At 43.8% G+C, this 17,721-nt stretch overlaps 1 protein-coding gene across 5 annotated transcripts in view; it reads right to left on the reverse strand.

Annotated features, from left to right (window-relative positions):
* Positions 1 to 10,322: 10,322 nt before the first annotated feature.
* Positions 10,323 to 17,721, reverse strand: part of ZNF532 (zinc finger protein 532) — a 107,671-nt gene continuing 100,272 nt past the window's right edge. For all 5 annotated transcript variants that reach the window (XM_029225493.1, XM_029225509.1, XM_029225473.1 and 2 more), the window contains 3 exons: positions 15,580 to 15,692; positions 13,233 to 13,380; positions 10,323 to 11,822 (listed from right to left, as the gene is read on the reverse strand). In XM_029225493.1, coding sequence (XP_029081326.1) covers positions 11,328 to 11,822; positions 13,233 to 13,380; positions 15,580 to 15,692 — 756 coding nt within the window. In that variant the 3' untranslated portion in view covers positions 10,323 to 11,327. The remainder of the gene's footprint in view (positions 11,823 to 13,232; positions 13,381 to 15,579; positions 15,693 to 17,721) is intronic.

Genomic DNA, 17,721 nt, shown 5'->3' on the forward strand with positions numbered 1-17,721 from the left:
CAAAAATAATTACAGCAGCCTGATGTCCATCCATATCATGTGCAAAGAGAGCTGGCTACCATTGAACTTCTTCCAGCTTGAGCCAATGCAGTCACCAGAATACTCCTCAGAATCTACTATCCAACATATAATGGGCAAGACCTGTTTCCTGAATAATGAAGCAATTCTTTACCAAAAGCAGACTAAATGTCTAGAAAAAGAAATAAACCAAGCCATCCCCTATGACAGTGAAATGTTATCAACTTCAGAATAGTAAACATAGTAAATCATACAGTTTACAAGTAATCCTCGTCTTATTAAGAGATTGGTCCTCATGAGATTCCTTCTGGCTAGAATACCACCCCCTCTATTGCCTTCTGCAGTAAAAATTCCTCCTCCCTCCTTGATTCCTGGAGCAATTTATAAATTGAGGATCATCTTCTCTTTCCTATTTGGTTCTGGGTTTTTACTTCTTGGGAGTTTTTCTAGCCCCTAGCCCAAACTTATCTGCCCTGTGTCCACCTACCCAATGGGTTAGGAAAAACCTACTTACTTCTTTGAGCATATTCTTTGGGTTCCACTGAATTCAGATCAGAAAGGAATTCATCAGTGTCCTGCAGGCACTTGAGAGAAATGTTTCTTGCAGGAAAAACAAAAGGCAGTTGAAACTGAAAAGAGAGAAGACAAAATAGTAAGGTCAGGACCATCTTTGGTCAGGATCTTAACCTGTCAGGATAAAACTCCCCTCTTAGACAAAGAGCCTCATATGTATGAAACACTAGTCTATAACGTGTTGTGGGGAAATGTGACATTCTCACCCCTTAACATGCAGAGACAAGCTGCGACTCCTCCGCCACCTGCAAAGCGGCTGCAATGAACAAACCATGGAAACGGATTCGTATACAACTTGTTATTGTTGAGCAAAATCGTGCTGTGGATGTGAGGGCCGCTGACCACCTGGCTTCCTTTAGTTATGCAGATTAACATTTCCAGCTAACATGGATAAAACTAGATTTTTTCTAGTTAGATGTCTTGTGTATACCTCTGGGTTTAAAAAATAAATATACCGAGGATGTTAAGTGGCAATATTTGGTTTTTATCTGAGAATGAGTGTGAATCCAACCTATATAACATTCAGATAAATGATAAGCAAAGAAGGACTTCTACGTCATCATCTGGGCTTTCTATTCATCTGTTAATGTGTTTGCCGGACTTGGAAGCCACACGTGGGAGGGATGAACTCCCCCATGGAAAGAGCGGCATTGCGGTAGGACAAATAAGCACACCGTCCTCTTGTGGGAGCTTAGGACACATGTCCTGGGAAGCAAATGATGCTGACAAAAGACGGTGGTAACTGCGTTCATCTACTTTAAAAAAACATAAAATGTGTGGATCTGGATTTCTCATGGTGTAAATATTTTCTTTCCAGAAAGCCTGTCCTTAAATAATAACCTCGCTAATTACATTTAAAATGTGATGCAAATTTTGTTTACACTGATGGAAAACATCCACTGTGACTCAGTTGTACTTCCTGGCTTCACAGCAGCCTCTAGCCTCCCAGACCCCTACCCTTTGTCTGAGTCCATTGGGGCTGCTATCACAAAATACCACAGACTGGGTGTCTTAGAAACAACAGAAACTTAGGGCTCACAGTTCTGGAGACTGGGAAGTCAAGATGAAGTTGCTGTTCTGGTAAAGTTCCTCCTGCTGTCTTAGCCAGCACCTTCTGTGTCCTCATGAGAGAGCAGGGAAGGGGGCAGGGCACAACCTTCAGCCGTGGAGTACAGGACATAAATTGGTTAGAACCAATTAGGCCCAAGAAGGTGGAAGATTCGACTTCCAGAAGACCTTGAGCCTCATTATACGCTCATTGTAATATATTTGCATATGCTAAGTGACACACTCACAGTCGCCATGACAGTTCCAAGGCTAACCATAAAAGGTCAAAACGTGGGCAGTGGCCCAGTTCCTGGAAACCCCTGCCCCTTCTCTGGAATAGTTGGAATAATCCTCCCACTTAGCCTGTGAAATTACCCAGCCCATAAACACTAACCACCCCACTTTTCCAGATGACCCGACACCCTGGGACCACTCTCGCCTTCTGAGACGGACCACTTCTGCCTATGGAATGTGTATCTCTCTCAGTAAACCTGCTTTCACTTTACTATGGCTCACTCTCTTGGATTCTTTCCAAGGACTCTCACTTGGTGACCCGTCCCAGGGACTCACCCAAGACCTGGGACGTGACCATCCCCTCGCATCCAATTTTCCTGGAACACTCACAGGATGGAAGTGGAGAGGGAGCTCTGTGGGATCTCTTTTAAAAGAGCACCATCCCATTCATGAGGGGTCCACCCTTAAGACCTAATCACTTCCCCAAAGCCCCACCTCCTATTATCATCTTTAGGGGTTAGGATTTCAACATCTGGATTTTAGGGGGACACAACTATTCAGACCAGAGCACACTTCCTTGTACACACTCCACTGTCTCTCACCTCTGTTCTTTTGTTCCTGCTGTGCCCTCTGTCCCAGTGCTCTTCACCCAGCTCACCTCCTCCTGAGCACTACTAGCCTACTTATTCTTCTAAGCCCTCTCGTCCAGGAAGCCCTCCTGGACTTCCCCTTGGGTCAGAATAGGTGTCTGTTCTCTGTACTCCCCACTCGCCTGGCATATTCTCTTTATCGCCTCACATTGAAGGCATCTGTTTTCTGTTTCCCTCTCTCCTACAGCCTAGATGCTCCATATGGGCTGGCAGTGTGCCCTTTTTAACCTTTTGTGCTTTTCTGAGAGGCAGTTCATATAATAGCTAAGACCCAAAGCTGACACTTCCTGTGTGACCCAGGGAAATCTCACTGCCTCAGTTACTTCATCTGGAAAATTAGGAAAACAAGTAGTCTCTACCTCTTGGAATTGCTGTGTGATTTAATTAACATATTTAAAGTAGTGCCAGTATCTGGCTCACCATAAATACTCAAAACAATTAGCTGTTATTCTCCTTATATTCAAAATGCCTACTACACGCATGGTGGATGATAACATATATACCAGACACCCAGATAATGTATATACAAGGGGGCCTTGCAGGGTCTGACCTAGAGCAGACCCATAACAAACAGTGGAGATTTATTATTACTCTTTGTTATTGCTATTGACCTAAAGAAAAAGATTCAGGCACACAAGCTGAAATAGTTACAATGCTACTGGTGAATAGCTCCTTGAAAAAAAAAACAGATCATTAGATCCACGTTACAAAGGGACAGTTTTGAAACAATAAAGAGCTTTCTCTTCAAAACTACCCAAAGATGAACTGGGCTCTTTCCAGTGGTATAGAGGTCTCCAACCTTGGAGGTATCCAAATAGTGGTTGAGCACTGGATGAGAGTGTTAAAGACAAGATTCAGCATCAAAGCATCTTCATAAAAATTACCTTTAAGGTCTTCTCTGACCTTGAAACCCTCTGAGTCTACCTTCAAAATTATTTTCTGCCATGAATACATTGGTTGTTACTATGCGCCGGGGAGACTGTTCTTAAATTGAAGTAGAAGCTGAAATTTCAGTGCAAAAAAATGAAGCATAACATCCAATCTGGAACTACACAGAGAAAGCAACAACTTGGATTAAAAAAGGGACCTAGAAATCTAAAAAATACAACAAACTAGTGAATGTACAAGCAGACTCACAGATATAGAGAACCAACTAGTGGTTCTCAGTGGAGAGATGGGGGAGGGGAAGTATAGGGGTGGGGGAGGGAGACACAGACTCTTGGGTGTAAGATGGGCTCAAGGATGTATTGTACAGCACAGGGAATACAGCTAATATCTTGTGATAACTGTAAATGGAAAGTAAAATTTTAAAATTGTATAAAAATTAATAACAAGCACAAAAAAAAAAAAAAAGGGACCTAATTTGGCACCAGAAACCAGGGTTTAAGCTCTTCACTTTCCCCATCTGTAAATTCATAAAAACACATAAACAGCCTACCTCAGTTGTTTCCTAGTATTTCGTTAGAGTGATAGACAAACATTAGTCAGTGTTTAAGGTCTCCATTCCGTATGTATCTCCTGTGCTTAACTCTCTTTCAAAGTTAAAAAAAAGGTGAAGAAGGGGGAGGGGTGAAAGTACTGGAGGTTTAGGTACTTTGAATATTTAAGAATGCTTAAACAGAAAAATCCCTGAAACCTAGATTGATTTCCAAGTCAGTTGTTGACATTGTGTAGTTATTGAAAATATGAAATTGCTGTTAGAATTCAGTATGAAGTACTCCATCTTTTGTCAACTGGGGGCAAAATATAATGAGCGGAACACATATCCACATTTTAATCATTAGTAATAAAAACCACCTAAATGATTTTTTAAATTCCACCTAAATAAAAAGGAAAAAGAGAATCTTACTTTTCAAGATCCTTGTCATGTTTGTCCCAACCCTTGAGGAATAAAATTATGACTAATCAAGTTTCAAAGAGATTCAGCTGTTTTATGAAGACATTTTAAGCACCTGTTTTCCACAAGGCAATGAGCTGGGCATAAAAATAGGACATGAAAATAAGTAACGCCCTCCTTTCCTGAAAGCAAGCCTCTATCGTTTCCTGAGGCAGTGGCAATCGCTAGCTGATGCTGTTATTAATGCCACAGTCATTTTATTCAAGTAACTAGCTCTACAGAACAGGAAAGAGCATTCGGCCTCTCATCATTTGGCAATGGACTTGAGAAAACAAGGATTTGTCTTTGCTGACAAGAGTAAGGGTCAACCTGACGGGAAAACTAGTATCTGTTGCTCCCAGGTTGCAAAATTTTCAAAAAACGCCGCTTGCAATGAGAGGAGATGGTGAACGCAGATGAGAAAGCAGGCAAGAGTTCATGGAACAGCTTGGAACGTTTCATCCAGAGGATGGCACAGGGTTAACAAATCAGCATACAGTGGCAGGAGGGATTAGCGCTGGGAAGAAAAATAACGCGGGTAAAGAAACAGAGAGTGTCGAAGCGGGTGTGTGCTGTTGGTGGGCGTGGGCACTTTGAGGGAGGTGACCCGGAGATCCCTCTGAGCAGGTGACTTCAGAGCTAAGCTGAAAGAAGGGGAAAGGCCCCCGTGGGAATAACCACAGGGATAGGCAGTCCAGGCAGAGGGATCAGCAAGTGCCATGTCCTGTGATGGGAGGAGGAGGGGTGGGGGAGGGAAGGATTGGGATTTTGGGATTAGCAGATGCGAACTAGTATACATAGGAAGCATAAACAGCAAGGTCCTACTTGTCCCTATAGCACAGGGAGCTATACTCAATATCCTGTGATAAACCATGAAGGAAAATAATATGAAAAGAATGTATATATGCATAACTGAATCACTTTGCTCTACAGCAGAAATTAACACAACACTGTAAATCAACTATACTTCAATAAAATATTAAAATAAAATAATTGATATTGTCATGTTGCTTGGATGGTGTCTTATCAAGAGGGAAGGAAAGGATTAAGCTTCAAAATGTCCCACCACGGTGGCACCCCTGGGTCCAAGATGGTCAGTGGTTCCCGGAAGGCAGACTGGTTCCCAACTGGCAGAGATTCCAAGGAATGTCTACATTCTTTTCTTCCAGATCTTGGTTCTTCCTTTGCCCTGACCAACAAAAGCAATGCTCTGTGTAATTCTCCATCTGCAATCACCATGATCATCACCCCCGTGCCACCAGGATGAGTACATTTAAACTGTCCCTACTTTGTTGTATCACCCGCTCGAGAGTCAAAGCAGGAGCATCATTTTGACCAAGTATTGGTCATCCCATGCCTAAGGTTAGGCTGCTGGGGGTCAGGGAGAGTGACCTTCTGGTTTCGGGAGTAGGAGGCAAGATCCATCCCTCAGAGATTCATACAATGGTAGATTCCCAACCCCAGAAAGGGATCAGATACTGAACTGACAAAGTCAAAGATAAATGTCCATCACCCCCACTTAGAGATGTGTCTTCTACCCTTTCCAAGACAGGGTCATTCCCCTTGATACATACAACTCTGCTTTTTTCTGACTCACGTCAACCTCACATCATTCTCTCCAGTCAGTGGATCTCTGCCTTCCTTGTTCTTTTTCAAAAAATAGATGATGTTTCTTCTCCAGAAATAACCAATCCAATTAAACTTGACTCAACCTGAAGGTCAGACAATTACTCTTAGGCTAAACCCACACTTTCTGGAACTGAGTTGGAGGTGTGATAGGGTGAACTCTAATTATAGAGTGCCTCTAGATAAAAATATCATCTTGCAAAGGAGTGCGCTTAGAAACAGACTTGCCATGGTAGTGTAATTTACAGTTATAAGAAAAGCTCAAGGATAGCAGCTTATAATAAAAAGCAAAGCAAATTAATCAGTTCCTTTAAATACTGTGAAACAGTATAAATAGTGTTGCTTTCTGAGTCAAAACTAACCTCATAAATTTAATTTGGAAACTAGCTAGGGAAGACTGACAGTAGCCAAGTCTCAAATTCGGCCTTACACCCAAAACATGTGGACCAAGACTGGGCTGTTCAGAATCAGTGCTTTGGGAGTAATGGTGACTACAAAATTACAACTAGCTAGTCCAGAAGCTTCTAGCAGCAGGAGAAGAGGCTCTCTGCAGAGAAATAAGTTCACATTGTCATATCCCAAAGGTTTATGATTAACTCTGTAGGGATGTGAGGTTCCTCACTGCAAAAAAGTCAAACAAGAAGGTTCAAGGATCCATTTAAGCAAAGACTGCATTGTGCAAAAGCAGAAGCCAACTTTTTAAGGAAACTAACTCCAGGTTCTTTATTTAAAAGACGTATGCTTAAAAGTAAGAGCTACAATCTGGGATCCTTACAGCATCTGATTTGCACAGAGAGAGAGAGAGAGGGAGGGAGAGAGAGAAGCTAAATGGCATAAATATCATCCTGCATTTGGCACTCCCCTCTTTATTTTCAGACAATTCTCTGGGACAGATTAATGGTTCCTTTAAGTCATATTTTATTTATGAAGTTCTTTAAACACATTTCTTTTTTCCCCTTCCAAGTAGGCATCAAAAAAAAAAAAAAAAGAATAACAGTGCTCACGGCATGATGAATATATTATGAAATAATATATTAGTCTCGGCCAAAGTTTTCAACAGGAAATTTCCGTTGGTCAAAGATCCTGGGACGGAACTCACTAGCCCACCGACCGTGAAGAGAGGCACCCATCAGAGCTTTGGGGTGGAACAGTTGTTCTTTGGAATACTTACTGGAGTAGGAGTCAGGAATTTGCAGAAAATGTGTTTGGGAGGAAGCAGTTGTCTATGCCAGGGATGCTAAGCCTGCACTGTCCTTTTCTTCATTTCATGTTTTACCACCTTGATGGCACACTTCTTTATGCATTACTGTTACTCAATTATTGATAATAAAATCACCCAACCACACACATTCAAACAAAAACTAACCTTGAATGAATATCTAAAGTTCATCTGCCCCATGAACAGCTCTTAATTTTGACTTCCATATTTCTATTTAAGTAATCTAAACGTTGACAAAAAATCTGTTCACGAAATCACCTAGGTTTGAACTTTCAGGCTTCTCTTCTTTCTCTGTATCCCACAGCATGAAATTTTCCTTGATACTCCTGAAATGCTACCTACAACTGCAGCCTCTTTCCAAGATTACCTCCCCCACCCTAAGCCGAGTCCTCATGCCCATGTGGACCACCGTGTTGGCACCATAGCTACTTCGATTTAAACTTTATTCCTGTGATGGTCATTTATGCTGTGCAAATATTTTCAGTCTTCTGCTTTCTGGGCACAGGGTAGAATTGCACTTCTTGACCTCCTTGTGATTAGGTGGGACCATGTTACTGGTTTTGGTCAATGAAATGTGAAAAGTGACATCCATCACTTCTGTGCCAGAACATCCCATTGCACTTTCTGTCTGCCCCCAATAAGCAGCAATTTTGTTGAAAGTGGGGTAAGGGGATGAAGAGATTTGGAGCAACGTCTCCAGTCTGAGCAAGAAATAAGTCTCAGGGGACTTCCCTGGCGATCCAGTGGTTAAGACTCTGCACTTCCACTGCAGGGGGTACAGGTTCAAGCCCTGGTCAGGGAACTAAGATACTACATGCAGTGGGGCGCAGGCAAAAAAAAAAGGAAGAAAAATAAGTCTTGTTAAAGCCGTTAAGATTCAGGGCTACAACCATAGCACAGCCTAACTTACACTGATGGATACACACCCACCATCCTTTTTTGTTTTTTTTAATAAATTTATTTATTTATTTTGGCCGTGTTGGGTCTTCATTGCCGTGCGCAGGCTTTCTCTAGTTGCGGTGAGCAGGGGCTACTCTTCGTAGCAGAGCCTGCGCTCGGGCTTCAGCAGTTGTGGCTCGTGGGCTCTAGAGCGCAGGCTCAGTAGCTGTGGTGCACGGGCTTAGTTGCTCCACGGCATATGGGATCTTCCCGGACCAGGGCTCAAACCCGTGTCCCCTGCATTGGCAGGCAGATTCTTAACTGTGCCACCAGGGAAATCCCTTCCACCCTCCACTGTCAACAATTAATCTGGTAGTCACTCCCCTGTCCAAATAACTCATCTCTATCGAGTACAAACCCCCGAAGACTGTCATTCAAGGCTTTTTACACCTTGGACCCAGCCTACTCCGTCAGCCTCACCTCCCCTTCCCCACCAACAGAGGAAATGGGATTCCTAAAAATTCATGGAATGTGCCCCAGTTTTCTACCTTTGGTCTATGTCCTGTTTCTCAAATGCCCACATTGACAACCACACCCAGTATCTTCAACTAATGAAAAATGGGTAGAATTCACAAGCCCCAACGTGGATTTTTTGCTCAGCATTCACCATGTTAACCCAAGTATTCATGTCTTTTCATTAACAGCTAAGAATTTTCCACACTGGCTCTCTCCAGTTCCTTCTATTCCCCCTCTGGAGCTCCTATTAAACTTGTTAGAGCTGCTTATTTCGTCCTGGACTCCTATGCTCTTCCATATATTTCATCTCCTTATCTCTTTGCTGCATTCTAGGGAATTTCTTCACAATCCATCTTCCAGTTCATCAATTCTCTCTTCAGTTGAACCATCCAGGTTTCCTCCCAGGGCTACAGCATCGGGTGCTGTTTTTCTACTCTGGATTTTAGTTTCTTCTTCATTTTGGACCTCTGGGCCTATTTTAAAACTTTCCTGGATGCTCATCTAGGCATTTAATAGATGCCAATTTCATATTACCCAGCACATCTGGGTATTTATGAGTAGACAGCCTCCCAAGTTATCTTATAAAAGTCATAGTGCCACAAACAAAAATTTCTAGTATTGTGTTTTGCATACTTTTTATTTGTTGAATAAAGGAGTATTTGTGAATATGTACATAAACACATAGAGCGAGCACTAGATTTAGAGCAAGAATATCTGGGTTCTAATACGCAAAGCCACTTACCAGCTCTGAGGGCTTAGGCCAAGAACTTAATGAGTTCAGCTTCCTCGACTGTAAAACTAGGCTATTAGACCCGTGCAGCCCACCACACAGGTTTATTGCAAGGTTCAAATGCAGAAACATATGAAAAGTGCTATGAATACAACTTAAGAGCAATACAAGTATAAGTATAACAAGTAACAGCAATTGAATTTCAAGTTGAGGCGTACTTAATCACAGCCTCGGGTTATACCGATGTACTGACGGAGTCGATATGTTAGCTGATTGCTAACAAGAATGAATATGCCTCTCTTCTGAGCAGGGAGAATTCTGCAATATCCCGTAGCCCATCCCTGCAATGAATCACTCCCTAAACTTCATGAAGATGTCAGCGACCCACCATCAATAACTCTCTCTCGGAAGCACAAGGGCCAAATGTCGCACGTTTATTTACATGTGAAATGTGTCTAATACAGTTAGGATGGATATGGTTAGTGCATGACACCTGACAGCAGCAAGACCTTTTGAGGAACCGAACGTTGACTACAGTATATCATGCAAGTATATCTATATATACACAAAAGAATTTCTTCTCTTAAAAAAAAAAAAAGTACAAAACATGTTTAGGGATAAATACAAGATATAAAATGCAAAAGAAAACGCAAAACACAAAACCAAAAAGTATAACTCTCCCAGAGAACTATAAACGTTTGGAAGGGACAGAAGAGTACCTCGGCTGCACTAAGAAAGCGGAACTACCGATGTTAAAGATACTTATTTAAATGGCTGAACTAAACCCAGGTGGCTCAGTGCTGACTCGAACGGCCAATTGCGACATGCCGGCTGCTGCATCAATAAGGTGGAAGTTGTGCATCCCAAGTCTACTAAGTACCAGGACGTATGGCAGTAGCACCCTGAACAGGAAACGCCAACTCTTTAGACAGCAAAGGGTTAAGTCAATTGTGATTTTTTTTTTTCCTGTCAAGAGCCAGAGAAATACTTGATATTTTTAGTTGTGTCTTTGCAATAGTTAATAAATTACATGACAAAAGCTTGACTATATAAATCTATTGGTCTAACTACGTATTTGTAACTTTTACAGTAGTCCAGCCCTTTCGCTGCTATATCTCCTTGTGCTCTTTAGAAGTCAGCCTTGCAAATCGGCCCAGAAAGCCACCGCTGCCCCCAGCCACCCCGCACCCCCGTTTTTTCCCTTTAGGATATCCTTCTTCCCCATTCTGAGATGGAATTAATCCACGTTCCTTACTGGATTCCTTACAAGTTTTCATCCCCCCACTGAGAAAGAAGCGACCTGCAAGGCTGCTTTCGACACAGTTTGGCCTGGAGAAGACGCCACACGCCGGGCTGCGGTCCTGGCGGGGCCGGCACTCCCTGGCGGAGCAGGCACGTTGAGGATAGTGCTAAGACACTTAAAAGTCCCTAGTGTTTTTGAGACCTACAATCACCTACGATTTATGTAGTGAATTCTAAAAATTAAAAACACTAAAAAAGGCATTATCGTAGCCTGTAATTAGTTAACCCATTCAAATCTGTGACATACAAAATGGTTTATTTGAATTCAGGAACTGCCCCTGATACTAAGAACTGTTTTAAAGAAACAGTACAAAAAGAAAAATTCTAACTCAAATTAAAAAAAAAAAAAAAAAAACACCAAGAACGAAACAAAAAAAAACTTCAAAACATTTTCCACTAAATACTGATATAAACATGTAACAAAGAGTATAAAAAGTTATTCATTTAAATATATACAAACTCTTTTCAACTCAAATACTGTTTTAATACTTAATCGAGGAGGATATACAGGAGGAGGCGGAGAAGGGAGTGGAAGGAGGATATATTGCAACAGCCTAGACAGTACTGTTAACTCTATGATAACTGCCAACTTTTTGTAAGAAAACTGTCTCTTTGCTTCCAATGTGGACCGGGACTCTCGGCGGGAAGGGTGCGCGGCTATTTCTCCGCTGAGCTCACTCTTTTGGATTTGATGAAGGCCATGCCGTGGGTCCGCATGTGGGCGTTTAAGGCAGCTTCCGTCTCGAACGTCTTTGCACATACTTTGCACGTTCTGTCCGACACGGGGCCGTCGGCCGGCGCGTCCTCTGGGCCGGGCTTGTTCTCCTGCTGGCTCTCCTCACCGGCCCCGTTCTGCTTGGCCGCTGGCTGCGGCTCCTTCAGTTTGTGGACGATGAAGAGGTGCCGGGACAGGGAGACGTGCGACGTGTAGCAGAGGCCGCACTCGCGGCACTGGTGGGACGAGCCGTCCGACTTGTGCTGCGGGATGTGCTCGTGGAACTGCAGCAGGTTCTCCGTGGTGAAGCCGCACACGGCGCACTTGTGCACCTTGAACACATTGATCTTCAGCTTCTTCAGGGGCTGCGTGATGGCTCCTCGGGGAGGTCTGAACTCTAAAACGGGTTCTTCCAACTTCCGCTTGGGACTGGGAACCTTGGAGAGAAAAACAGAGCGGGTGATGCACTGAAAACCGGTCTCTGGGTGGGTGACGGTCGGTCGGTGCTCGCGGGCTCCTGGGCTGCGGGGAAACGTGTCCCGGGGGGGGGTGGTGCGGGCTCCTTACGGCTGCGTGGCCGCCACCCCACCCCAGGGTCGTGCCTCCCAGCCCCCCAACAGAGACGGACTCAGCTCGGGGATGACCAGGCATCCTCCAACAGCCGGCTTGGTAGGACAGACAAGTCCCGGCCCTCGTGGGACGCAGGCGCCAACGGAGTGACGAAGAGCCACGGAGGAGCCAGCGTGCAGTGTGGCAGGGACAGCCTGAGCCAGGAGGCCACACGGGGAAAGGGGCCCAGGAGGCAGGCCAGGGGGGCCGGGGCAGGGCGACCAGGTGAGTGTGCAGATGAGGCCGAGGAGAGGCAGGGGGTGGGCGGACTGAAAAGCACCTCGTGGAGGAGAAGATGTCTGCACTTGTGCTTCTCCCGAGACTCAGGTGGAGCCACCTGAGCCTCACCGGGTCTCCTAAGCGCCCTTTCCTGCCCACTCACCTTCCTCCCCACTCACCTTCCTCCCACTCCTTCCCCTCTGGCCTCAAATCCCCTCCCTTCCTGCTCTCTAAAAAGCCAAGACGAGGGGCCGCCCTGTCCTCCCAGCTCTGCAGCCATCCTGCTTTTCCGCCTTGACCTAGGGCTGCTCCTGCACGTACGTTCTTTAATTCCACCCCCGCCTCCCCATCACTTGAGGGAAAGGGTTACAATTTAATGCGACACGAGTCTGACTTGTATTCTGATTTCAACGATTAACTCCTTGAAAGCACACATAGGCTTTTACCCAGGAACGTTCCAGAACGCAGCACAGGGCCAAAGACAGCAGGTCTCCTAAGTGTCTGCTTTACTGCAACAGCACTTGCGACACACACACCGTGTACTCAGGTTAGTATACGTTCTGTTGTCTGCTTCAAGTTCACTACCTACTAATAAGACACTATCTACGAATCTTATCTTAATCCTTTATCAGTACAAAGAGAGGCTAAATGGAATCAATTTTGATTAGGTACCTCTCACAACCAATATACTGCCAATGAAAAGGAGTCTAGATTCATACAATCCCCCCGGCTAAGAGACCACTTCTGTGAGGCAACATAAAATTTTATATGTAAGGAGATCAATCCCTAAAGTTGTGTCTGGAAGGATACAGAAGAAACTTAATAAAGGTTACCTTTCAGGAGCAAGATGAAAGCTCAGAACGAGTGCAGCGAGAGCTTCCCTATTATTTTAAAGTTTTATGCACAGTCTGAATTTTTAAAACTGTGTAACCGTAGAATAATGTAAATGCAAAAAAAAAAAAATGGCAAAAGCAAGTCAACACAACTTCACTGTAAAGAGAACACGTGCAGTGTTTGACCTTGGTATCTTCTTTTATTTCTGCTTCCTCCTCATTGGTGGCTTCTGTCATCTCTTTCAAGTCAGGATCCTTAATTCCGTGCATGAGTTGGATATGTTTCTCCAGCATTAACCGTTTCGTGAAGGTACGCCTGGAGTCTGGGCAGTGCCTGTGAGGAAAAAGACAAGGAAATAACCTACTTGCTTTAAAGGAACTCACTGAGGCGCACATTCACTGCTGAAAGCCCTCAGCCGGCCGACAGCCCCGCTCAGAGGGGCCAGGGTCGTCTGCATGAGTACCACTGGTCCAAAGCGAAAGAGTAATTTTGCTATGAATCATAGTTTCCAATTGGTGAAAAAAAAGAAAAACTCTTGCAGCTTTTGTTAAAAGTTTTCTATCAGTTTTTGTGTCCTTACAGGACACAAAAATTTGGGTCAGATGGAGTATTTATTTTCTGAGTTTGGTTAAAGTATTACTTAATTCGTTATTCTAGATGGCTGTAATTTTTAACATGGAGGACATTAAATTTCAAAAGTTTCCTTTCCAGTGACTCAGACGGTTCCCTCAGAATTTACGCCATGAGACACTTTAATAGGAAGAAAGTCCCTGCCTGACTCCTTCACGCTGGTGTTAACAATTCCTGTCCACTCTGCCGTAACACAGACAAGACAGACTGTCTCCCCATCAAATTCCTCATCAAAGCACAAATGCAATATGCATGGTTAGAACCGCAGCACTCAAATACATGTGTTCAGTCAGTCGATTAAAACGTAGAAAACTGTGAACAGATATCCAAAACATGTCAATTATTTAAAGTGTCATTTCAGCTTGTGCAAAATTATGTTAATTACAATTACAGTTCTTCTTTAGAAGATATGAATTTATCATTTTCTTAACCAAACAGGCCAAACACAGGTAAATGGAAGTTAATGACCATGGTGATTACAGATACTCTAAGCCAGGCATCAAGAATACCACTGCAGCGAAGGTGGATGGAAAGTTTCTCATGGCTTATGAAGAACCAAATTTGCTGTCTTCAGAGAGGCTTCTAAGAATTTTATAATGATTGGCTCCAAATTCTGGTATCATGTTAGAGACGCTCTATGGGGCAGCAGTGGGATCCAACACCAAAGAACAAACGAAATTAGCTGGACAATCCTGGCATCTTACTGCCTTACAGGCACTTCACGAGGAAACGAACACCCCTGTTAGAGGAAGGACTGTGCCATCCACGCCAGCATTCCTTTCCATTTTCTCAGCCCAGGGTTTCCTCCTAAATTCACTGATTCTTTCAATGCAGTCTCAACATACAGACTGTATTTACAGAATGTTCTCATCTCACCAAAATCACTCCCAGCTTCAATTTCACGGAAGGAGGGTTCCTGTTTTCCTACCCAAGAAACATTCCCTACCTAACCAAGACACAGCAAAGCCCCGGCGATCTGGTAGCTGACTTTCTCACGTTCCCTCAGCCAAATGGTACACAGAGCCCTGCTTTCATCACGGCCACACACTGGCTATATGGCTTCTGTGTCGTTTAGTCCTCTTTTATGAGAAGTGCCTTAAAGTAAGTAACCCTGTTATATCACCTCACTTCAGGCATGTTCTGAGTGGGTGAGAAAGCTTTCTCACTAATAATAATATAACAATCTCTGACCTTCATATACAAAGAATCTCATGGACTGTCCACTCAGTGGGTTGGCCCACTCAGTTCCTTGAATTTGGTCTCTAACCAACAGCGTGTGCTGAGATGAGGGATGCACTGCAGCCGAGGGGCAAACGTCCAGCCCAGGATGACTCCATGACTGGCCCCACCACGGCCTGCTCTGAACCCTGAGTAGATCTACCAGCCCAAACGGCTTACTGATGCTGCCAACTCCCTGTGTGTAAGAGACCGAAGAGCATCTCATTCAACCGTGCACCTACCTGCCCGTGAGCCACTTCTCCAAAATTCTCAGTAATAAAATGCCTACCTCTGTATAATGGATAAGAACATAGGTGGGAATTCCCTGGGAGTACAGTGGTTAGGACTCTGTGCTTTCACTGCTGAGGGCCCGGGTTCAATCCCTGGTCGGGGAACTAAGATCCCACAAACTGTGTGGCCAAAAAAAAAGAACAAAGGTAACAGATAAGAACATACAAAGGGTGGGCAAGGGACTGACTGCTCCTTTTTATTTGAATATTGTTAAGTGTTACAAACCAAGCAAGAATGGTCTGTCAAAACAAAATACAATTTCTTAAAGGAAATCCATACACCATGGAGCAGAGAATGGGAAAATGGAAAGTTAATGGTGAAATGGGAAAAACCTTCGAGAAGTTCCAGGCTAATCCTTTCACTGTGCTTCCCACATTAGAAATCACGACTTACGAGCAGGTATAAACTTTCCTGATGCCTTTGTGCTTGATCCGGTTGTGACGGCACAGGCTGTGGGATGAGCTGAAAGACTTGTCACACTGGCGGCAGGGGTGCTTCTTCATTTGCTTTATTAGGAGAAAAGAGAAAGAAAGTCACTTGAGAGAACAAAAACGGAAACACTTTACAAATTAAAAACTCTTTTGTAAGAGTCTAAGTATCACTGCTCTTTAGTACTACAGTAACAAGACTAGAAGATTTTAAAGGTGTAACAGAGGACTTCCCTGGTGGTGCAGTGGTTAGCCTGCCAATGCAGGGGACACGGGTTTGAGCCCTGGTCTGGGAGGATCCCACATGCCACGGAGCAACTAAGCCCGTGCACCACAACTACTGAGCCTGCCTGCGCTCTAGAGCTTGTGCGCCACAACTACAGAGCCTGTGAGCCACAACTACTGAAGCCTACGTGCCTAGAGCCAGTGCTCCGCAACAAGAGAAGCCCGGGCACCGCAGTGAAGAGTAGCCCCTGCTCGACGCAACTAGAGAACAGCCCGCACGCAGCAATAAAGACCCAATGCAGCCAAAAATCAATCAATCAATCAATTAAAAAAAAAAACATAACAGAAAGGGTGGGTAGGGCTGGAGTAATCATGGAGGGGTTCATTTCTAGAGAACACACTTTATCATAAGACTAAAAAACTATTTTTTTCCTTAAAAAGACTTATTGTTTTGATTGAACACAAACACCCAGATAGCTGAAAAGAAAACATTACATAAATTTTCTTTGCGTAAGAGACGTTATTTTTAAAAAGCAGATAACCTAGAAAAACAATTCTTCAGCAGATACCAAATAAAGCCATTAGTTAATTTGTTATATCCAGAAAGAACAGGTTTCCTTCTCCAATATGCCATCAAATTACATCTCTGGCTAATTTTAAACATTTTAGCTTCTCCCCCTAATAACTAATTATTGCTTAAATAAGGAAAGCGTTTTCCAAGAATGCTTTTTGTTTTAAGTGATACCATTTGGTTATCTCAAGAACACAAGTTTGAAACCACTTTGGGGATATTGCCTGTTGGTATATGTAGAGTGTGTGTGTGTGTGTGTGTGTGTGCGCGTGCGTGTGTGCAGGGGAGGGACACTGAGAAAGCGAGAGAGCACAATCAAGAGATATATAAAAATCTGGGCTTCCCTGGTGGCGCAGTGGTTGAGAGTCCGCCTGCCGATGCAGGGGACACGGGTTCGTGTCCCAGTCTGGGAAGATCCCACATGCCACGGAGTGGCTGGGCCCGTGAGCCATGGCCGCTGAGCCTGCGCTCCGCAACTGGAGAGGCCACAACAGTGAGAGGCCCGCGTAACGCAAAAAAAAAAAAAAAAGAGAGAGAGAGAGAGAGATAAAAATCAAAGTGAAAGTTTCCCACTTTGGCTAAGACATAATGTTAATTCAACAGATTCCCATGTGGAACCTTTGAAGTCAAATTAGTGGCTTAACATTTAACACAAATTATTTGGGCATGATACGCACTGCAGTTTGGAAGTAATGTCACATCACAAGGAAATGAAATCAAGAAAGAACTGTTCGCCTCGTGAATGAAACAAATTTGGCCCATCAGCCCTCGTAAAAAATAGGGATGAAGAAGGAATAAGTTCTCACGTGAAATTGTGTTACTACTTTGGCAATAAGAAGAGATAAGCAAGCAACTGTGACCTAAGTGATAAAGAAATGATGTTTTCTAAAAAATTATTTTTACATTAATCACCTGACAAACACATCCTTATTCAAGGTGGTAAACAAATCTATTCAGGCGGCTGAGAGGAGTCCCAGAGATGGGCTGGCACCTTTTCTCCACCACTCACTAACCATGTGATGGGGGAAAGTGTCCCAACCTCCATAAACACCCACTCCTCAAGCTGTCCAGTGGGGATCACAGCAGTGCCGTCCTCAGAGAGAGTGCTGGGGGAAGGGGGCCACTGAAGGGCTAGCACAGTGCTTGGGACACAGAGAAATCCTCAACATGTGTAACTTTATTAGTAATAATAAAGTTACATATCCAAGTTTCATTTTTTAAAAAGTGGAAAATACAATCTTTTAAATAAAACAAATCAGTCCGGCGGACGCTGAAAAGGTCTTGAACCCAGACAAAGGCAAAGGAGGAAGT

This window comes from Monodon monoceros, unplaced genomic scaffold (assembly GCF_005190385.1).
Source record: "Monodon monoceros isolate NGI ecotype Baffin Bay Population unplaced genomic scaffold, NGI_Narwhal_1 Super_Scaffold_1, whole genome shotgun sequence".
Lineage (NCBI taxonomy): Eukaryota > Metazoa > Chordata > Mammalia > Artiodactyla > Monodontidae > Monodon > Monodon monoceros.